The 23,776-nt window shown below is 45.2% G+C and overlaps 1 protein-coding gene across 3 annotated transcripts in view; it reads left to right on the top strand.

Moving 5' to 3' along the window:
- The window catches only part of KIAA0319L (KIAA0319 like), a 120,195-nt gene extending 116,183 nt beyond the window's left edge, over positions 1 to 4,012 (top strand). For all 3 annotated transcript variants that reach the window (XM_056123035.1, XM_056123036.1, XM_056123037.1), the window contains 2 exons: positions 1,910 to 2,001; positions 2,831 to 4,012. In XM_056123035.1, the coding sequence (XP_055979010.1) occupies positions 1,910 to 2,001; positions 2,831 to 3,018 (280 nt within the window). In that variant the 3' untranslated portion in view covers positions 3,019 to 4,012. The remainder of the gene's footprint in view (positions 1 to 1,909; positions 2,002 to 2,830) is intronic.
- Positions 4,013 to 23,776: the final 19,764 nt, after the last annotated feature.

The following is a 23,776-nucleotide window of genomic DNA, read 5'->3' as shown; positions in this document are numbered from 1 at the left end:
GCTTCCTTTCTTCCTCTGTCACTCTCAGGGTGGCTATGTTCAGCCAGACACTTGAGCAAGGCGTTCCTCCCACTCTCACGCTCCTTAGAGCAGAAGCACACTCAGTTAAGGTGCTGTACTACCATGTGTGCAGTGTGGGGGGTGTGGCCTGGGGTGGGGACTCAGCAGCAGAAGACCTGGTACCTTCAGCACGTCTCCATGGATGTCCTGGGCCACTCGGCCTCAGCCTTTCCATCTGAGCATGAGTTCTTCAGAGGTGGGATTCCCATAGATGCATGTTTTCATGTAATTTGAACTTAGTTACCAGTATTTTGAGATTTTTGAGTCTTTCTATCTAGTTTTAGGACTTAATGGTGTTTAGCACCTGTTTTACTATATTAATAATTTAATAGGGCTGGAGCAATAGCACAGCGGTAGGGCGTTCGCCTTACAAGCGGCCAACATGGCCGACCCGAGTTCGATTCCTCCGCCCCTCTCGGAGAGCCCGGCAAGCTACCGAGAGTATTCGATATGCCAAACACAGTAACAACAAAGTCTCCAATGGAGACGTTACTGGGCCCGCTCGAGCAAATCGACGATCAACGGGAGGGCCTTTACCTTTACCTTAATAATTTAATAAGAAGCGAGATAGTTTCGTCGTTGTTTTTAAAGAAACTTACTTAGAAAGATGTGAGGAGAGAGAGGAAGTACAATGAGAACAGGGGCTTGAAGAACAAACTCACAGTGCCACTGTATTGATTTTTTTTTTGCTGTTGCTGCTTTTAAGGGTACACCCAGTAGTTCTTAGGGGCTAATCCAAGCTGAGTACTCAGGTTCCCCAGACAACACTGGAAGCCATCCCTATGAGGAGAATTGAATTTGGGGCTCTTGCGTGCAGAGTGTGTTACAGACATTTGAGCTATCTCCCTGACCCTCTTTATTATTCTGTCTTTTAAATTTTTACCTATTTGGGGTGAAGGGATAGTGTGTGGCTCATATCCAGCTGTTTTCAGGAGCTATTTCTGGCTGTGCTCAGGAGTGACCCCTAGTGATGCTTGGGAGACCATATGTGGTACTAGGAATTTGAATAGAGGTCATCAGGCTACAAGGCAAGAGCCTTAAATCCTGTTCTGTCTCTCTGGCCCCTTGTTTGTTTTTTATTTGCAGGGGGCATGGGGGACTGGGGACCAAATTTGGGAGTGGAGCTTGGGCGTAGGTCATTCACATTCAGATGTTCTTAGGGCTTACTCCTAGCTCTGTGCTTAGGGATCAAACCTGGCAGTACGAAGGAGACCATGTTTGATACCAGGGATTGAACTTGCCAGGCAAGTGCTTCAACCCCTGTGCTAGCTTTCCAGCTCATATGGCTGGGACCACATAGGGCTGTGATGAGGGGACCAAATTTGGTGCTAGGGATCGCACCAGGCTCAGCTGCGTGCCTGGCAAGCACCTTAACCCCCTTGCTATTTTAAACCAATCTTTTTGTTGTTGCTGCTGTGGAGGGCGAGTCCAAGCTAGAGTGGCATGTTTCCCTTGCCTTTTCCCAGAATCAGTAAGGACTATATGAAGAACAAATCGTAGTTGTCATCTTGCCTGACTGAGAAGGAGCAGCAGCTGCTCCCTCTGAAAGTAAAGTAAAGTAAAGTAAAGGCCCTCCCGTTGATCGTCGATTTGCTCGAGCGGGCCCAGTAACGTCTCCATTGGAGACTTTGTTGTTACTGTGTCTGGCATATTGAATACTCTCGGTAGCTTGCCGGGCTCTCCGAGAGGGGCGGAGGAATCGAACTCGGGTCGGCCATGTTGGCCGCTTGTAAGGCGAACGCCCTACCCACTGTGCTATCGCTCCAGCAAAACGGCCCCATTTATCCTCTGGTAATGCCTGAATACCCTATTTCCTGAGCAGATTGGTGGGGCCTTTGTGCTTTTTTAGGCAAAAAGGAAAACCTAAGAGGAGAAGCAAGTACAAGATCCTGGATGCCACTGATCAGGAGAGCCTGGAGCTAAAGCCAACCTCTCGAGCAGGTAATTGCCCTGGGTGTGGAGGTTTCTAGATTTGTACTGTATCCTTGGGAAAAGGCCATTAAGACTCATTCTGCCCCAACTGTGGCACTCTAGTCCCTTCTGTCAGAAAGTCTACAGTTCTCCAGCTAAGCTAAAAGCCCTTTTAGAAGTTGAACAATGGAAAGTGGAGAAGTAGAATGGAATAAAAAGGCAACAAAGATTGGATAGAAGTTCATGAGCAAATGAGAAGCTGAAGGGGTAAGTTTCCTGCAGAGAGAAAGGAGTGAGGATAAAATGGGTTAGAATGTCTCTTCTAGGAGTGAGGGAAGGAGTACAGGTACAAGGAGTTCCAGGTTGAAGAGGCCAAGTGACAAGGGAGCCTGTTGCTGGCAGAATAGCGGCTTCCAGTGAACGGGAAGATGGCAAGTGGGAAGCCACAGGGCGGCAGGTGCATCAAGATGAGACTGGGTGAGGGCCAGCAGGCCTTTCTCTGGTGGGATTATGTGAGACCCTGGGCTCTGGTGGCTCTTAATCTGGGCCCTTCAGGTTAGCAGTGTGCCCAGAGCCGAGGCAGCAGTAGGATGAGGAGATGGGATTCTGTGTTGGATGCTGTAAGGTAGGGAACTCAAGAAGTTAGGCTTAAAGAAGAGTGAACTGAGTGAGCCATGTTGCCAAGAAAGGTGAGATGAGCCAGAAAAACAGGCACTGGGCCCGAGTATAATACAGCGGGGAGGGCATTTTTGTTGCATGCAGTTGAGCTGGGTTGATCCTGCGCCCATATGGTCCCCAGTGTCCTGCCAGGAGTGATCCCTGAGCACAGAGCCAGGACTAAACCCCGTCTCCTCCACAGGAATCAAGCAGAAAGGCCCAGTGCTGAGCAGCAGCCTGATGCATTCTGAGTCTGAGCTGGACAGTGACGATGCCATCTTCACATGGCCAGACCGAGAGAAGGGCAAACTCCTGCATGGACAGAATGGCTCTGTGCCCAATGGGCAGACTCCACTGAAGGCCAGGAGCCCACGGGAGGAGATCTTGTAGCCGCCTGGTCTGTTTCTCCGGGTAGGGGTGGCAGTGTCAGGGCACCGCTCATCGCCAGGCCCAGCACCTCCCAGGCCTTGGGCAACTGTTGTCTCAGCATTTGCTGGTCACTCCACCCTACCACGCCCAACCAGAACTGCAGGTACTTGATTCTAGAGATGTTCTCCAGGAACCCTGAAAGAAGCTGTGAATGAAGAGACTTCCTCTTTAAACCTGTCTGGTAGGGCCCCCCCCACCCTGCCCTCAAAACACCCTCACCTCAGGGCCTCCTTATTTGCAGATATTGCCTCCTTCCCAAAAGTCCTGGCTGCGTCCCCCTCTCCTGAGTCCAGAAGCAACACCTCTAGCGTTGGGCTCCAAGAGCCTGCCTGCAGGCTGTTATGTTCTTGGCTCTCTTCTCTGGGCTGAGGGGGAGGTGTCACCTCCTCTCCTCACTGCTGATGTCCAGCGGGTAGTATAGAAAGGTGTCGAGCTCACCATCATGGGAGGACTGTCTGCTCAGAGTGGAGGATGGAAGCCTTCTGCCTGCTGCCCTGTCGCCAGAGCTGCTGGGCTGGACAGTGCCCTTCCTCTTTCTCACTGGCCTTGGCTGCCTCAGGGTCCGGCCCACACCTGCTGCGCAGCGGAGGCGGCCACAAATGAACTGGAATGTCAAGGCACAAGAGTGTGTGTGTGTGTGTGTGTATGACTGTCCCACTGTGGTTTGTCTGTCCCCTTTTTGTGTCCCCTGCATGTGTGTTACTGAGTGTGTGCGTGCAAATAACTCCTCATAGGGCTCTCAGCTGCTCACAAGGCATACTTGACTCAGAAAGACTTTCAACTCCTTGGAACAGAGACTGACTTCATCCCTCTGGCCCTGTCACTGGTTCCTCGGCCGTGGTATCTGGGTGTTGAGGAATGGGAACATGGGGTAGAGACTTTTTAAACAGAAACTTAGTTTATACTACTGCACTTCTGTCTATTGTGGGATGATTAAACATGCTATTTAATTGTATGTGTGTGTGTGTGCCTGCTGTCATCGCTGTGCTGCGTTGCTGTTTGCCCAGTGGCACCCTGGCCTTGTGAGGAAGTTGAGCCTCACATCAGTACGAGGCCAAAGGTGCCAAGGGCCTGCTTTGACCCGCTGAGCTGCCGTCCGGCTCTCCACTCTGGGCAGATGCTTTTCATGGGCTCTCAGTTTTAACACAAAAATTACTAACACTTTTATGGTCCTTGTGGGTACTAAGAAGTGTCTTAACACCTCTGATAGGGCCTTTCAAACTTTTCTACCTACTCCTCCTTTTGGGGTTTCAACAGCAGGAAACCCCTGACCCAGATCTGTTAACCGCACATCGATGGAGACACTAGCTAGGGCTCTGGGATAAGCAGGACGCTGGTGCTCAGTGCCTGCCTTGCTTAGAAAAGAGAGGAAAGCCTGGAGCCCACACTCTACCCAATGGTATATGTCACATAATTAGCTGTGGTGGCAAGGGATATGGCTTTATTGACAGCAAAACAAACCCAGGTGTGTGAGTAACTCAGTCCACATAGATTGTGGCAGAATTAGACTGAGATCAAGAACAGGCTCTTCTGGGCTCAATCAGAAAAACCCAGAGGACCTGAACATCAAATTGCTGGGCTCCACCACCGAGTTTCTAATTGAGTAAGTCTGGGTAGGATTTCTTCCTAACAGGTTCCCAGGTGATGCTAATCTGCTGGTTTAGAAGTGCCTTTCCAGTGTGATTAGGAGGCAGCTACTACCCTATCCTGAGAGTGGAGGAACTTGAGAGAAGGGAGAACCACCCAGCCAGGGACACGCAGACCACAGAAAGGGCCTAAGGCCCATAGGCAGGGCTTAGGTTGGCATATTGGAATAGCTCTAGAGGATGCTGGAGAAGCTACTGGACTTGATTACTCATTGGCTTTGAAGGTTTTCCTTGTATTCTCTGGAGCTCATTTCTATTTACATTTTATCTCAGCCACAGCTCAATTCATTCTTACTCCAGTTTGAGATGAATTTTTTCATTCCCCATTCCTCCCACCAAGAGACAAACCCAGAACCTGATGCTGCTTTCGAGGTGTAGTTGCATTCTGAAGACTTGATCCTGCCATATGAGAGAGCCCTTATACCACCATATCCATTTTTCGTTCCCAAGAACTCTTCTGAAGTAACAGCAGATCCCAAGGGCCTGGGAATCCCTTCCTTGAATAAACTTAGCACAGCTAAAACACTCCTCCACCGTTACCGAAGGTTTCTCAGCCTAGAATGACCAGAACGGCCAGCAGAGGGCATCCTTGCATCTCTCTCATAGCTCACTAGGTGCTGTGGTCTAGGAAGTTTTCCTCACTAGGTGGAACCAGGAACTTCCACCTGAAGACTCCCTAGAGCTGAGGTTGGCTCAGCACTTCTATGCTGAGGGAAAAAGACGACTGATTCCTTCCTGGCTCTTCTGCCTTCTTTGGCTCATCTGAAAGGTGTAAGTTACTGAAGCACACTGCAAAAATGCATGAAAAGTGTGAACAGTCCACCGGACAAGACAGGCCTTGCTGCTTGTGTGGAACTTGTTTGAGAGCCCTCAGATATTCTCTGGTCACGCCTGGGCACCGGGAGACACCTATGTAACTAGACTTGGTGAAGGCAGCGGCTACCTAATCTAGGCAGGATTTCTGCGCTGGGGCTACCTACTCCTATGGCTCCCCATGGGGCCTAGACAAGCACTACCCAAACAGGTAAAGCTTCCCTTCCCCTTGGAGGGGTGCTCTAAGTGCTAAGGTGTGAAGCTGGTGGGTACTGAGCATATTCAGCTGTCTTAAGGAACAGAGCGAGTGATGGCGTATGGGATGGACAGGCCTTATCAGCTTCCCGTCCAATTCTCAGGTACAAGTGCTTGATATAGGCTTGCTGTGCCCTGTCAGATCTTCAGGGCTACATGAGACTTGCCTTACTCCCCATTTCTTATTCCACATCCTGTGCACTAGCATTGGTTGCTGTCATCCTGGATACTCACTAGAATTACCTGGACTTTCCCCCCCGCCCCCCGGGGGGTAAGGGGTCACACCTACTGGTGCTTAAGATTTATTTCTGATTTTGTGCTCAGGGGTCACTCCTGGTAACCACTTAGGGTGTTGGGTCTAGAACCTGGGTCAGCCCCATGCAAGTGCCTTACCCTTTGTACTATCACTCTGGCCCCTATACAATTTTTAACTATATCGTCTCTTGGAACCCATAACCTCCAGTGGTTATTTTTTCACTGATTTTTCTTTGGGTTTTTTTTTTGGGGGGGGAGGGGGGTCACACCCAGCAATGCAGGGGTCACTCCTGGCTCTGCACTCAATCATTCCTGGCAGTACTGGGAGGACTGTATGAGATGCTGGAGATCAAACCTGGGTCAGCCAAGTGCAAGACAAGTGTCCTCCCTGCTGTACTATCACTCCGGCCCCTATGTTTTTTTAAGTTTTTCTAATTTCTTGAACAATTTGTGCAGCCACATCATGCCCTCAACAAGGGGGGTGGGGGGACAGCCCTCAGAAGCTCAGCTCCAAAATTTAATCTCTGTTGGCAGCTAAGAGACACCCATTACACTTAATCATCTTAGGTAAAGATTCTTGAAGTTGGGTGTAACAACTCTTCACCAAACTAGAGTTCCTCTTTTGTGCTCAAGTCTACATTTTCAGCCATCTGTATGTTATGGACGAAAGAGAGGTGGTCTTTCTTGAGCCTCGACTCTATTCACCCTGCTTTCTTCCTCAAGATACAGAGGAGCACTTGGGGGACCTCTGTGGAGAAACAAGGAGGGAAATTAGTTCCTGTACCAACTGGTTGAGAGCTGTCCAGCAGAATGGTCACTCAGTTGTTACGAGAAAAAAGATTTATTGTGCTAGCCAGTGCAGTTTCCTCTTTAATAGTTATAGCTAAATCATGGGCCCAGGGGGCCAGAGATAGTACAAGGACTAAGAGGCCTTACATGTAGCTGATCCCCAGCACCACGTATGGGTCCCCACCCCCACCAGCCATTCTGAGCACGGAGACAGGAGTAAGACCTGAGCACAGCCAGGTGTGGCCCAAAAAACAAAGCACGTGTGGGTGCAGGCACTCTTCTATGTGAGGGCCTATAACCCCCACACCCCTATCCCAGCCTCCGTGGTGTGGGGAAAGTTCACTAGCGTTGGCCATTCAGTTTCTAAATCACGTTGTCATGTAAGTGTTCTAAAGGGCTGACAAAGATAACTCTGATCTTCCCTTGAGAGTTACATGCTTGTGACCAAGAGATACAGTAAAGTGGGTAAGGCACTTGTCCTACAGCCAGCTCAGGTTTGATACCAGCACCACATACAGTCCCCTGAGCATTGCCATGAGTGATCTAAACACACATATAAAAGCAACATGTTAGGTATTCAATGTTGGGGGCGGCATTTTTATCTGTATTACGTGCTTTAAGGACTTGGAGAGTAATTAACAGGCAAGAGCAATCTGCAGTTTAACTTCTGAATTCAGTCCCCTGCTGAATGGGGAGGCACAATAGGTGGAGGCACTGTCACCTGTCAAGAGCAAGTGTCTCAACTGCTGTTCTATCTTGGACCCTAGGGTCTTGCTTCTTAAACTGTGAGTCATGATGCAATACAGGGTCACTGAATTTGGGGCCATGAAAAATCCACCACAGTAAAGAATTCAATGCCCAACAACCAAACAGAATTCAAAAATCAGCTGTACACCGAATCCATGGTTTTCTGGCAATGCTGGTCTAATATTACATTTCTTGGGTGGAAAAAGCTTATGCTCTGTCTTATAGAACTAACATCCTTCCAAATACTGATTTCTGTGATCTTGTTTAAAGAATCACAACAAAATCTACTGCTTTCAGTATTCAATTGTAAATATGGATATACAAAGATTATTTTTGTCATCTGCAGGTAAATCACCCCAGAAGTGATGGAGGAGGTGCCCAATGCCCTTCTGGAAACAGTATCAAAACATAGTCAGACTTGGGCTCCCAGTTGGAACTGTGGAGTGACATGATTTTTCACTACCATGTCACTGGTAGTGACATGATATTTCTTGGCATATATTAGTTGGCTAAAGAAAGTAAGTGGCATACAACTATAGTAGTTTAACCTTATCCCCAGGTAATGCCTTCCAGTCTCCTGAGTACATTCGAGCACAAATAGCTAATATATTTGAGGCTACAAATGACTCCTGTACCTTTAACTCTGCGTACTTCTCAGCTTTTTTCCTCAGTTGATTCTACAGCAAATTCCTAAGGCTGGAGCCATATTGTCTTACAACACTCACACCTGAAAAAACACAGATACTAAAATATGTGAGAGCAGAATGACCTAGAGTAGCCAGAAACCTAAAAATGTCTCAAATTCTGTACGTGGAAACAAAGCACGAAGCTCATGTCTCTAGCACAAAGGGCTTCTGTTATGCCATCCATACCGTCCCTTAACCCCTATATGCCTATCAATGATTAATCCCAACAACGGCCACTAATTGAGTCATTACGATGGGTGTCTTAAAGAGTGCCTAAACACACTACTTTATCTCAAAAACCCTATGCTAGGGGCCAGGATGTGGTTCAGGATTAGAGCACTTGTCTGACAAGTATGAGGCCCTGGATTCAACCTCCAGCACAAAAACAAAACAAAAACCCCTAAGCTACTCCCTCAAAAGCATGGAACATTTTTAAACATGGCTTATTTTAGGAATTAAACACAGCATCACTTTTACAAAGCCATGCCCAGTAGTGCTCAGAAGTCCCAGGCCACTCCAGACAATACCTGTTGGCGTGGGCCTGACAATTTCATGCTCAGATGTGGTAGTGTGGTACCAGGGCCACAACGGCTGCAGCAGGCAGGGCCATGCAGTGCCAGTGACTGAATTCAGGACTTGGCACATGCCACCCCTAGCCTCTTGAGTTACCTCCCCAAACCCATGTTCTGTTTTGAGAGGAGGGCTACACACAATGGCTACTCCCAGTTCAATGCTAGGGTCACCCCTCATGGTACCCTGGGAATCAAGTGGTGCTGGGGATGGAACATGGGCCTCCTGCAAACAAAGCCTGGATCTTTATCTTCCTGTCCCCACTATTTTTAAAAAGCATCAGCACTTTGAGCATCGTCCAAACACTAATGTCTTTTAATTCACCATATCCCTAGTCACACAACAGTGGCTGAGACACTTTCAAGTGTGCTTATGGGGCCAGAGAGGGGGGTACACTCTCCCTGGTATGACACAGTGATCTAAGAACTGCCAGGAGGGATTCCTGAGCAAAAAAGTAAGCCTGAATACAGAACCTACAGTAGACTGACTCAGCCTAGGAATACGGGAGAGGTGGCTTCTCAGAACACCAGTTGAAGAGGAAGAAAATGACAGACCTAGTTACAGCTGAATGGAGTAAATGCTCCAAGTAAGTTCAGTTAGTGCTACTTTAGGTGGTAAGTAAAAAGACAGAAGGAAAATACTGAAAAGAGGTTGAAGAGATAGGGGGTTAGAACACTTATTTTGCATATAAAGCTGACCATGGTTTGATCCGTGACACCTCATGGTCCCCTGAGCAGAGCCAGGAGCAACTGCTAAGCACAGCTGGCAAAAAGTTAAAAACTCCAAATTAAAAAAGAATTAAATGAATTATAACATATATGATGGAGGACTGGTGTGTTAAAAATCAATTGGCTTGGCGCACACTCTAGGGGTAAAGGCAGCTCAGTTAGAGAAGGGAGCACCAAATAAAGGGTGTTGGGAAGATCCGCCCAGGATGGGAGATGCATGCTGAAAGTAGACTATAGACTGAACATGATTGCCACTCAATGCCTCTTTTGCAAAACACAGCACCCAAAAGGAGAGGAAGAACAAAAGGGAATGCCCTGCCACAGAGGCAGGGTGGTATTGGGGGATGGGAGGGTAGGAGGGATACTGGGATTAGTGGTGGTGGAGAATGGGCACTGGGAGAGGGATGGGTACTCGATCATTGTATAACTGAAATCCAAGTACAAAAATTTGTAAGTCTACAACGTACCTCATAGTGTTTCACTAATAAAAATTAAAAAAAAAAACAATTGGCTTGGGCTGGAGCAATAGTATAGCAGGTAGGGCATTTGCCTCGCACACAGCTGACCAGGGTTCAATCCCTGGCATCCCATATGGCCCCAAGCACCACCAGGAGTAATTCCTGCATGCAGAGCCAGGAATAACCCGATTATCACTGAGTGTGACCCCAAAAGAAAAAAAAATCAATTGGCTATCCCATAAGGCACAATGAAATTGACTTGAAAATTTACCATGTCATAAATAAGAATGCCATGAAGCTCTGTGTTGTAGTACAAGGAGTTTAGGCTTATCAGGTTGCACCCATCACAGTGCTCCCGAGTCATTCCCATTACTTGTCTGTAACTATTTCTTTGTGCTCTCTTCCCCAACCAATTTGTAAGGTCTCATCCTTCTTAGACACTGAAGCTGTACTGTAAGTTAATATTGCCTTTCTCCTCTCCTTATGTCTTTTGAATGGTTTACTTTAATGCAATGTCCTTTTTGTATAGATACAGGAAGACAATATTATGCTTTGTAACTTAGGAGTTGATTGTCTTTGAATATTATTCACTCCAGGCATCTGCTTTCTCAACTTAAGCCTCAGTTCCCCTCACTTCCTAGCACCCCAAGGGCATGGTCCTGATGTGGGACTGGATGGAACCAGGGCAAGCCAGTAAGTTATGTGCTACCCTGGCATCACGATGGGCCAGGCCAAGGTGCCACGATTCTTAACTATAGTTTAAGAGTTTGATCATAGGCAAATGCTGTCATGATCCAAAAGTAATGACGATCCAAAAGTAATGACGAGACTAGGACCCTGCTGCTTGGAATAGGAAAGATATCTGGCCTAAGCACTGCAGTCTGAGATTGAGATGGCCCTAGGAGAGCAATTCTATAAGCTCAAAGTATTTCTTACTGTGTCCATACAAAATTATTTATATTATGTATGCTTATATGTTGGTCGGACAAGGAGAGGAGAAACACACCAAGGGAATTCTGTTCTAGTGTGAGTTGATCTGCTAAATGAGAATCTGTCCTAGAAGTAGTTTTCCTGTGTGTCCTGACTAGCTTGGATGAGACTGAACTTTCTCCCCTTCAAACTGCCTTCAGTAAATGATTTCAGTATATTGAGACAGTTTCCCTTATCTCACAGGAACCTAGCTGGTCTTAGGTATGCGGATCCCAGGTGCTAAGCCAGTTCTGATCCTGGGGATGTAGATGCCTGGCTCCAGGCAGGCTGATCTTTGAGATGTGGATTCCAAGCTCTAACAGACTGGTCACTGATGTGCTAATTCAAGTGCTTGTAGTTTGTAAAAGGTGAGGCCAGGATTACTGGCCTGCAGATGTAAAGAAACAATGTGGATGTAAAGAAACAATGTATGGTTTGCCTCTTCAATGTTCTTTCTGTAACTCCTTTTGATGACATCACTATATTGCGCCCTTTAAAGATACTATGATCTATATAAGGGAGATTTCAGGGCTCTCTGGGGACACATGCATCAGAGATCCTGGGAAGATGGGGCTGAGGACAGAAGCTGAGAGAACAAAGGAGCATGTGCTTGAGAGATCCTGGGGCCTCCATGACATACATCTCTTCCATGTAATAAATTGCTACTAAGACCAACCAGCCTGGCCCTTGTTTCCTTCCTCCGCCTGACCATCGCCATCGACCTCCCTGGAGTGGGAAACGGCCTGCGACTATCGAACGCGGGTGGCGGGAGAGATAGGCTGCTGCCACCCCCTTGCCTGTCCTTTTTTGTGTTTACACAGCTCTGTTCTAGAAAGAACTAAAGTACGAGGCATACAGATTAAACAAGGAACAAAAAAAAACATTAAAATAGGGGCCAGGGTGATAGCTCAAAGGGATAGAATTCAAGCTTTGTATGCTGGAGTTCTGGATTCAATCCCTCGCATCCCACCCTCTAAAAACAAGCTAACTGGGCCAGACAACAGCAGGTAGGGCTCTTGCACTGCATATCAAACAACCCAGATTCAACCCTGGCACTGCATATAGTTTCTGGGGCACTGTCAAGGGTGATTCTTGAGCAGCACTGGATGTGACTCCCAAAATACATAATAAGGAGCTGCAAAGAGATAGCAAAAAGCTTAGGGCAGGGGGTATGGTGTCACCAGCAGGTCAACCTGTACGTGTGAGGCAAGTGCATCAGCAGCCTGATGGTGCCTTAAGGCTTCCTGATATCCCAAAATTACCACTGTGCCTTTGGCCGGACCTCAACAACTTGGAACCAAGTTTTCTAAGAAATTAAACAGCCAAAAGTTAGGTATGTAAGTGGGGCTGGAGCAATAGCACAGCAGGTAGGGCATTTGCCTTGCATGCGGCCGACCAGGGTTCGATTTCCAGCATCCCATATGGTCCCCTGAGCACCGCCAGGAATAATTCCCAAGTGCAGAGCCAGGAGTAACCCCTGTGCATCGCCGGATGTGACACAAAATAGAAGAAAAAAAAGTTAGGTATGTGGGACCCATGCCCACAAACCACCTCTGGGCTCAGCTATACAAGCTCATTTATCTGCCTTCTTTCAGAGATTCATAAATAAATCTCAAAAGAGATAAAAAAAAAACCCATAGTTAATCTCGGACCCATGCATGTTTGAACAGACCGGGGTAAATTGGAGGGGGGCAGTTAGTTTGGTGCCCACCCACAAGCAGAGCCCCCTGCAGCTGCTTGCTTCCACAATCCAAAATCACCACCATACCCTGGACCTGACTCCAGTGCCTTAGGACAGACCTCACCAAGATATGATCTGAAAATTTGGGGATGCAGGTTTTGTGACCGAAATCTCCAGGCTTTCTTGGAGTTGGGATGGGCTACCTCGCCCCACTTCCCAATACTCCTTGAAGCACTGGCAGTTACCCACACTAATCAACTCCAGTGCCACCATATCAGCCTCGCTTCACAGAATAAATCTTGAAAGAGATCAAAAGCCGAACGGGTACAGTGGGCTCCCCACCCCAACTCAACTCGGGACCCAGAAACCCAGCTGCCACCGCCAGGCCCCCGGGGAGGGGCCCCTCCAGCCGCTCCAGCCACTTCCGCAGGGAGCACCAGTCCATGTAATCACTGCCCCTCCCCTCCAACAGGTCTGTGGACTAGCATCTGGGCTGGCTGGAGGCGTGGTCATTACTGTAGGGGCGTGGTCTCCATGACGTGGGCGTGGCCTCCGGAGCAGGCAGCCATAGTTATATTTCCCACCCCCAGCACTCTGGACCCTTACCCCACCCTTTGTCATCTAACTCTGTGGGGAAAAATTTCGGCCACCTACACTACAATACAATAATAATCCACTGGCCTACTCCAATTCTAACAAAAGACCAATACGCAATAGAAGCTGTATAAACCCAATATTAAAAGAACAACACCTACAAACCTTCACTAGATGTCCGTCATAAGCCAGAGAAAAAATGCCAGAAAAGATGCTCAGACCCTAGAAAGAGAGAAGGGTGTCCACCATCGACTGGCCCTATCCAGAATCCTTTCCCACAATAAGAGTGAACAGTGCTAGTGAATTTCAGGGTTTTACCACTAGACAAAACAACATGAAGAAACAACGTAAATCTCTACTACAAGGTGAAGACGAAGAAAAGATTCCCGAACCCTCAACCGGGGTCACCTACAAATATGCTCTCTCCGATAAAGAACTCCAGGACGAAATGCAGAGGATATTCAAGGACCTATTCAAAGAATCAATGGAAGAGATATCCAGAAAACTAAAAGAAGAAATAAAAGAAATAATAGAAAGGTTAGTCAAGAAGATACAGGAAGAAATGAGAGCAGAAACAAAAAAGCTACAGAAAGAAGTTTCACAGTTAAAGTACTCGGTAGATGTAATTAAAAACTCAGTAAGTGCCCTTAGCAATAGTAAGTGCAGCTGAAGAGAGGATCAGTGAGCTTGAAGATGAGCAAGAGAAATCCCATAGGGAAAAACAAGCAATGGCAAAAGATCTCAAAGTAGCTCTTAGGAGAATCAGAGACCTAGGGGATGATGCCAAGAGGAACAACATTAGAATCATTGGAGTACCAGAAGGGCAGGGAGGCAACCCCAACGAAAAAGCCACAGTCAAATCATTGCTGAAAAGTTCCCAGAGTTAAAGAATGCAGACATACAGATCCAAGGAGCCAGAAAGGTGCCAGCAAAAAGAGACCCTAGTAAAAACTCTCCAATATCTGACTATATCATAGTCAGACGATGGATGCTGTGGACAGAGACACAATACTACAAGCAGCAAGGACAAAGAAGGAAATCACATTCAAAGGAGCACCCCTTAGATTTATAGCAGACTTATCAGAGGAAACCCTACAAGCCCGAAGGTAATGGTGGGATATAGTGAAAAAACTCAATGAAATGAACGCCTCACCAAGAATACTTTATTCAGCTAAACTCTCACTCAAACTCGATGGAACTATACACCATTTTGTAGATAACAGCTCAGGAACTTCATAGACTCAAAACCAAAAGTAAAATAAGGGTTAAAGGGGCTCCTGTAGGATAAGGAAAACACTTAGAAACACAACCAACCCCTATAGAAACATGGCACAAAATCCCATGACAATAATCTCTCTTAATGTCAACGGCCTAAATGCACCAATCAAGAGACACAGAGTGGCAAAATGGATCCAGAAACAGAAACCAACTTTCTGCTGTCTACAAGAAACTCATCTCAACAGTCAGAGCAAACACAGACTCAAAGTGAAAGGATGGAAAACAATCCTGCAAGCAAAGAGCTCCCTCAAAAAAGCTGGAGTGGCAATACTAATATCTGACAACATAAATTTCAGGTTGAAAAAGATTAGAAGGGACAGGAAAGGCCATTTTCTATTCATCAAGGGATACGTACAACAGGAAGAAATCACGCTCTTAAATGTATACGCACCTAATGAGGGAACAGCTAAATACTTAAAACAACTGCTAACAGATTTTAAGGAGAACATTGCTAGCAACACAATAGTAGCTGGAGACTTCAACATCGCCTATCACCTCTGGATAGACTAACAAGAACAAAACTCAGCAAAGAAACATTGGCTTTGAAAGAAGAAATAGAAAAAGGACTTATAGACCTGTACAGGGCTTTACACCCCAAAAAGAAAGAATAAACATTCTTCCCCAGCGTGCATGAACATTTTCCAAAATAGACCATGAGCTAGGCCAAAAACATAACTCAGTAGAATCAGGAAGATAGAAATATTACCAACAATCTTTCCAGACCACGATACACTAAGAATAGAAATGAATCACACACAGACATGAAGAACCAAATCAAACACCTGGAAACTGAACATCTCAATGCTGAGCAACGAATGGATCAGGAAGGAAGTCAAGGATGAAATCAAAAGATACCTGGAAACAAATGAGAATGAAGACATGAGCTACCAGAACTTATGGGATGCAGCAAAAGCCATATTAAGGGGAAAATTTATAGCTCTGCAAGCATATCTCAAGATGGAAGAAAGGATGCACATAAACAACTTGACTTCACAGCTCAAGATCTTAGAAAAGGATCAACAGAAGGAGCCCAAAGTAGGCAGAAGGAGAGATTTATAAAACTTAGAGCAGAAATCAACGACATGGAAACCAAAGAAACAATTCAAAAGATCAATGAAATTTAGAGTTGGTTCTTCGAGAAAATAAATAAGATAGCAACACTCACAAAGAAAGAGAGAGAGAACCCTAATAAACCGAATAAGAAATGAGAATGGGGATATCACAACAGAAACCAAAGAAATTCAAAAGATCATCAGAGGCTACTTTGAAAGTCTGTATGCCACGAAACAAGAGAACCTAGACGAAATGGATAAATTTCTGGATTCCTATCATCTCCCGAAGCTGAATCAAGAAGATATAGAGTACCTGACAGACCTATTAACATCAAGGAAATTGAAACTGTAATCAAAAGTCTTCGCAAAAACAAAAGCCCAGGTCCAGATGGATTCGATAGCGAATTTTTCCAAACATTTAAAGAAGACCTATTGCCAGTTCTTCTCAAGCTTTTCCAGGAAACTGAAAAAACAGAAATCCTCCCAGTTTCTATGAAGCCCATATCTCCCTAATACCAAAAGGAAACAAAGACACTACAAAAAAAGAAAACTACAGGCCTATATCCCTGATGAACATGGATGCAAAGATTCTCAACAAAATACTAGCAAACAGAATTCAACAACTCATCAAAAAGATCATACACCATCACCAAGTGGGATTCATCCTGGGGATGCAAGGATGGTTTAACACTTGGAAATCAATCAACATAATCCATCATATCAACAAAAGAAAAGACAAAAATCATATGATCATATCAACAGATGCAGAGAAAGCATCTGACAAGATCCAGCACCCGTTTATGATGAAAACCCTCGCCAAATTGGGGATAGAGGGGATTTTCCTCAATATAGTTAGAGCCATCTATCACAAGCCTACAGCAAGCATCATCCTCAATGGGGAAAAACTAAGAGTCTTCTTAAGACCAGGGACGAGACAAGGATGCCCACTCTTTCCACTACTGTTCAATGTAGTACTGGAAGTACTTGCAATAGCAATTAGACAAAAAAAAAAAAAAAAGTTATTAAGGGCATCCAAGTAGGAAAGGAAGAAATCAAGCTCTCACTATTCACAGATGATATGATACTATACTTAGAGAATACTAAAACCTCTACCAAGAAACTCCTAGAAACAATAGATCTGTATAGTAAAGTTGCAGGCTATAAAATCAATAACCAAAAGTCCATCGCTTTCCTGGAGCTGGAGCGATAGCACAGTGGGTAGAGCATTTGCTTTGCACGCGGCTGACGCAGGTTCAATTCCCAGCATCCCATATGGTCCCCTGAGCAATGCCAGGACTGATTCCTGAGTGCAGAGCCAGGAGTAACCTTGTGCACGCTGGGTGTGACCCAAAAAGGAAAAGTCCATGGCTTTCCTAAATGCAAATAGTGAGAGAGAAGAAAACGACATGAAGAAAACAATCCTGTTCACAACGGTGCCCCAGAAATTCAACTACCTAGGAATTAGCTTAACTAAAGAAGTAAAGGACCTGTACAAAGAAAACTACAAAACACTGCTTCAGGAAATAAAAGAGGACACAAGGAAATGGAAAAATATCCCCTGTTCATGGATCGGGAGAATTAACATTGTCAAAATGGCAATACTTCCCAAAGCACTGTACAAATTCAACACGATCCTTATTAGGATACCCATGACATTCTTCAAAGAACTGGAGCAAACACTCCTGAAATTTATATGGAACAAAAAGGCCCCACGAATAGCTAAAGCAGTTCTTGGGAAAAAGAAAATAGGAGGAATCAACCTCCCTAACTTCAAACTCTACTGCAGAGCAGTAATAATTAAAACAGCATGGTACTGGAACAAAAGCAGAACAGCAGACCAATGGAACAGAGTTGAATATACTGACATCTCCCCCCAAACATATGATCACCTAATCTTTGATAAAGGAGTAAGAAATGTGAAGTGGAGTAAGGAAAGCCCTTTTAACAAATGGTGCTGGCAAAACTGGATGGCTACATGCAAAAAAATGGGCTCAGATCTCTGCCTAACACCATGTACAAAAGTAAGATCAAAATGGATTAAAGACCTCAACATCAGACCGGAATCCATAAGGTACATTGAAGACAAAGTTGGCAAAACTCTCCATGATATTGAAGCTAATGGTGTCTTCAAAGATGTCACGCCACTGGCCGAGCAAGGGAAAACGGAGATAGACAAATGGGACTATCTTAAACTAAGAAGCTTCTGCACCTCAAAAGAAACAGTGACAGTCCACAGAATGGGAAAGGATATTCACCGGGTAGGGCGTTTGCCTTGCATGCAGCCAACATGACCGACCCAAGTTTGATTCCTCCGCCCCTCTCGGAGAGCCCGGCAAGCTACCGAGAGTATTCGATATGCCAGACACAGTAACAACAAAGTCTCCAATGGAGACGTTACTGGGCCCGCTTGAGCAAATCGATGATCAACGGGAGGGCCTTTACCTTTACCTTACACATCCGACAAGGGGTTGATATCAAGGATATACAAAGTACTGGTTGAACTCCACAAGAAGAAAACATCCAACCCTATCAGAAAATGGGGCAACAAAATGAACAGAAACTTCCTCAAAGATGAAATCTGAATGGCTAAAAGACACTTGAGAAAATGCTCTACATCATTAATCATCAGGGAGATGCAGATCAAAACAACAATGAGATATCATTTCACACCACAGGAACTGGCCCACATCCAAAAGAACAAAAGCAACCTGTGCTGGCACGGATGTGGCAAGAAAGGGACCCTCCTTCACTGCTGGTGGGAAAGTCAACTGGTTCAGCCCTTCTGGAAAACAGTATGGACAATTCTCAAAAATCTAGAAATTGAGCTCCATTTGACCCAGCAATTCCTCTTCTGGGAGTATACCCCGGAGAGGCAAAAAAGTATAGTCGAAGCAACATCTGCAGTTGTCTGTTCATTGTAGCACTGTTTACAATAGCTATAATCTGGAAAAAACCTGAGTGCCCGCGAACAGATGACTGGTTAAAGAAGCTTTGGTACATCTACACAATGGAATACTATGTAGCTGTCAGAAAGGATGAAGTCATGAAATTTACATATAACTGGTACTACATGGAAAGCATCACGCTAAGCGAAATGAGTCAGAAAGAGAGGAACAGACATAGAACGATTGCATTCATCTGGGGAACATAAAGTAACAAAGTAGGAGACCAACACCCAAGAATAGCCGAGATAACTACCAGGAGGATTACTCCATGGCTTTGAGGACAGCCGCACATGCTAGGGGAAAAGGCAGCTCAGACAGAGAAGGGAGCACCAAATAAAGGGTGTTGGGAGGTTCCTCTCAGGATGGGAAATGCGTGAGTAGACTATAGACCGAACAAGACTGCCACTCAATGTCTCTTTTGCAAACCACAGCACTCAAGAGAGAGATAACAAAAGGTAATGCCCTGCCACAGAGGTAAGTTGGGATGGGGAGGAGAGGGGTGGGAGGGACACTGGGACTGGTGGTGGTGGAGAATGGGCACTGGTGGAGGGATGGGTATTCGATCACTATATAACTGAAACCCAAGCACAAAAATTTGTAAGTCTACAACTGTACCTCATGGAGTTTCACTAATAAAAATTTAAGAAAAAAAAGAAAAAAGAAAGAGATCAAAAGCCGAAGTTAATCTCGGACCCATAAATGGCTGAACAGACCAAGGCAAATTGGACGGGGGCAAATCAGACTGGTGCCAGCCCAAGCTGAGCCTGGTCAGTGCTTGCTTTCACAATCCAAAATCACTGCCATACCCCTGGCCTGTCTCCACCATCTCAGGCCAGACCTCACCAAGACATAATATGCCGAAAATTCTGTTATGCGTATTTTGTTATTGAAATCTCCAGGCTTTCTCAGGGTCAGGATGGGCTACCTAGGAAAGGTAAAGGCCCTCCCGTTGATCGTCGATTTGCTCGAGCGGACCCAGAACCCTTGGTAATCATATTCACATTCCAAAGCTGCCATCCTGTTAAAAAGCTACTCCATCTTTACCATCCCGATAAAAATACTGAAAGCCCTGAACAAACACCGTTACCCCTTAGTACCTATATTGCAAAACATATTACACAAAAGGAAGAGAGAGAGCAAGAAGGAAAATGCCTCACATGGAGGGAGGCTTGGGACAAGCGCCTGGGGTGTTGGGGGATGGTGGGGGAGAAATGATACTGGTGGCGGGAAATGCACACGGTGAAAGGATGGGTGCTAGTCATAATCAATGGGGTTTCAAGAATGCAAAAATTAAGGATGAAAAAGCCATCAATATAAAGATTGAAATTACTAGATTAGGAAGGTTAAAAAAAGAGAGCATATGAACTGTAAATAGCATTCCCTATAGGAGTAGAGCGTTCACCTTGCACAAGCCCGACCTAAGTTTAAACCACCTGGTGCATTGAGCCCCGAGTGACCCTTGCGGTGAGAGGCAGAGGAAGCCCTCAACACTACCGGGTATGGCCCAAACACCAAAATCCAAAACAAAACACCAGGGGGCTGGAGAGAATCAACTGGCTAATGTGCTACCCACTGAACACTATCAGTGCTGGCCTCTTAAACAAAACAAAACAGAAAGCATTGGGGGCTGGAACAATAGTAACAGTATAATGGGTAAGGGTGTTTTCCTTGCACATGGCTGACTCAGGTTGGATCCCCAGCACCCCATATGGTCCCCTGCACACTGCCAAAAATGTGAGCAGAGCCAGGAATAAGACAGGGATATTGGGTGTGACTCAAAGGCAAAAAGAACAAAAGAATTTGATAGTAGTATGCTAATGTAGGTGAAGTTTTTATTTGTTTTATTTTTAACTTTTTATGATTGTTCACAATAATTGTATTCAAATATTCTAACACCAATCCCTAGGTTTTTAATTAAAACAATTTAACTTCTTTAACTCGCTATTTGATTGCTCTCCAGGATAAATATGGTTTCACATTTACTACTGCATGCGTGTGGGCTTTTCTTTTGGGGTCCCACTTGTAGTACTCAAAGGTCCTCTGGCTCCACACTTAGGAATTACTCTTGGAAGTACTCCTGGGACCATATGAGAACCTGGGAATCAAACCAGGATAGTGACGTGCAAGGCAAGAGCCCTACCCACTGTTCTATCACTCTGGCCCCAGGACCTTATGGCGTTCGCCTTACACGCGGCCAACATGGCCGACCCGAGTTCGATTCCTCCGCCCCTCTCGGAGAGCCCGGAAAGCTACCGAGAGTATTCGATATGCCAGACACAGTAACAACAAAGTCTCCAATGGAGACGTTACTGGGCCCGCTCGAGCAAATCGACGATCAACGGGAGGGCCTTTACCTTTACCTTTTACCACACCCAGCAAAGCTCAGGGGTTATTCCCGGCTCTGAACTCTGCAATCACTCCTGGCAGTGCTCAGCGGTCCGGAAGGGATGCCAGGAAACCAGTATAGGTCAGCCACGTCATGTGCAAGGCAAGCACCCTACCTGCAGTACAATCACAAAGGTTCCTTTAAAAAGGTTTTAAGAATATCCTTACATTGTCACTAAATTAATTGTCCCCCAAATCACTGTTTTAATTTTGACCTGTCTGAGGATGTAACAATAGCACTAAAGAAAAAAAAAGACCTGGATCTGGGAAACATCTCAAAGGACTCAGAGAAGGAAATGTCCTAGGTTTGGGGGCTGGAGCGATAGCACAGCAGGTAGGGCATTTGCCTTGCATGCAGCCGACCCAGGTTTGATTCACAGCATCCCATATGTTCCCCCGAGCACCACCAGGAGTAACTCCTGAGTGCAGAGCCAGGAGTTACCCCTGTGTATCACCAGGTGTGATGCAAAAAAAAAAAAAAAAGAAAGAAAAGAAAAGAAAAGTCCTAGGTTTGATGTACGGTAAATTTGATATGCTGGGCTCCAGCATCACCAAAGGCAACTTTTTTTTTTTGGAGGGGGTCATACTCGGTCACATCCAGAGATGCTCAGGGGTTTCTCAAGAATCACTCTGGTGGTGTTCAGGGGACCATATGGGATGCCAAATATCTAATGCAGATCAGTCACATCCAATACTCTTATAGTCTGGATCAGAACTTCCAGTTCTATATTAAATAGCACATTGGACTGGAGCAATAGCACAGTGGGTAGGGCATTTGCCTTGCCCAAGGCCAACCCGGGTTCGATTTCTATGTCCTCAGAAAGCCCAGCAAGCTACAGAGAGTATCCCACCCGCATGACAAGCTCCCCATGGCGTATTCGATATGCCAAAAACAGTAACACGTCTCACAATGGAGACGTTACTGGTGCCCACTCGAGCAAATCGATGAATAACAGGATGACAGTGCTACGGTGCTCGAGCAAAGAGTAGATATTAGGAAACAGTTTTAAAATAAGAGGCTTAATTGAGATAGAGATTTCAAGCAAACCCAAATCACAAGGCTCTACCACTGTGCAGGCCAAGTATTATTCTGAGGATGGTTCCCCAGGTCCCGAAGTACTACTTGAGAACCTCCTCCCAAAAATGGGGTATTTCTTTCCTTTGTTTCTCCAGAGCCAGGGATGGAATTAGGAACCTCACATATGCAAGCAAGTCAGATTCTTTCTAAACTCGTAGGAAATCCAGGAGGTGAACATGAGATGAACAGGCTCGAATATTTGGCCCTTTCCCCACACAGAACAAACTGGATCACCCTGACGGCACTGGCAGAAATTTCCTAATCTGGCCTTTAGTAGGAAAAGGTAAATTAGAAGAGGAAAGCAAATTCTTTCCTTTCACACAATTGTTAGGGGTGACTAGTGGCTGTCCTTAGGTAGTCATGGTGTTGGGGATCGAACAGACCTCTGGAAGACGAGCCTTAACCCCTGTACAATCTCTCTAGCACCAAACCACTTCCTTTTAATAAAAACCCACAGTAATAACCTTGTATCTGTATCCACTCAACTGGTCAAAATTTAGCAGTACGGTGGCCAGAGCAATAGCACAGTGGGTAGGGCATTTGCCTTCCACGTGGCTGACCCAGATATGATCCCCAGAATTCCATACAGTCCCCCAAGCACCACCAGGAGTAATTCTTGAATGCATAGCCAGGAGTAATCCCTGAGCATCATTGGGTGGGACCCCCCCCCAAAAAAATAGGCAGTATGTTACCATGTAAGGTACCAGTTGCAAGGTACCCTGTAATATATTACAGGAGACTGCTTAGTTACCTGGCCCAGGACAGTTCAAAGGGCTGGAGCACATGCTTTGCATACTGTAGGAACTCCAAGTTCAATTCTGGGCACTGCCTTGTGCCCCAAGTAAGACAGGCTGTGGGACCTCATCCAAAATGAATAAATTATAGAAAATGGTTCATCTAATGAAACATGTATTGTGCATGCTCGAGCATGCACAAGTTCAGGGGTTATACAGTTTACAGGTGTCATGTTCCTACATGAGGGCATCTAACCACTACCATGTAAAAGATGTCTCATAGATTTGAGTTTCTGCTCTAATTAAACTGAAAGAACTGCAGCAGTGTTTTATCTATAAATATATCATGTATTTCTTCCCTTTTCGAGATTATATACAATTGCATTTTTATACTGTTTACTACTAACAAGCAGCACAACTGAAATAACATTATTCTAAATACCTAACCCATATATGTATAACTGATCATTTAGTATTGCTTGTAGAATGAAAGGCACGCAAATTTGTGAATTCAGGTTGCTTTAGGGTAATTAATATTCATATAAGTTCTTACTGCATACCTAACAACTGGTATGTTTTTAAAAATACATACCAACTAAAATGTGCTTATCGGTCCCAGACTCAGTAACAAAGAAGTCAGTTATTGACCTTATGAGAAAACGAAGGCACAGAGAGGTTAAGAAATTTACCTAAAGCTATACAATTAGTATACCAAAAGCATTGGAGCTTCCTGATTTATAATGACACCTTTCAAATATTATTTTCCCACAATAGTTGAAAAGTATAACAACAGACTAGTACTAGTTGAGGAATAAGGGATGTTATGTAACTCTTTACTAAAATTTCAAATCTGTTACATAGCAAATCTTTTTATTAATGTAGAAAATTAACATTTGAATTGACAGCCAGAATTCATTTTCAGAGACTGACTTTCCTTCAGACTTTTTTGAATACTAATTTTATAAAATTAAGAATGCCACAGGTAGAAACACTGAATTTGAACAAATATTTGCACATGACAAAAAATTCCTCACATTTATGCTCATATTTTCTAAT

Source organism: Sorex fumeus, unplaced genomic scaffold (genome assembly GCF_029834395.1).
Source record: "Sorex fumeus unplaced genomic scaffold, SorFum_2.1 ptg000047l, whole genome shotgun sequence".
NCBI lineage: Eukaryota > Metazoa > Chordata > Mammalia > Eulipotyphla > Soricidae > Sorex > Sorex fumeus.
This window is presented reverse-complemented; position numbering and strand designations above follow the sequence as displayed.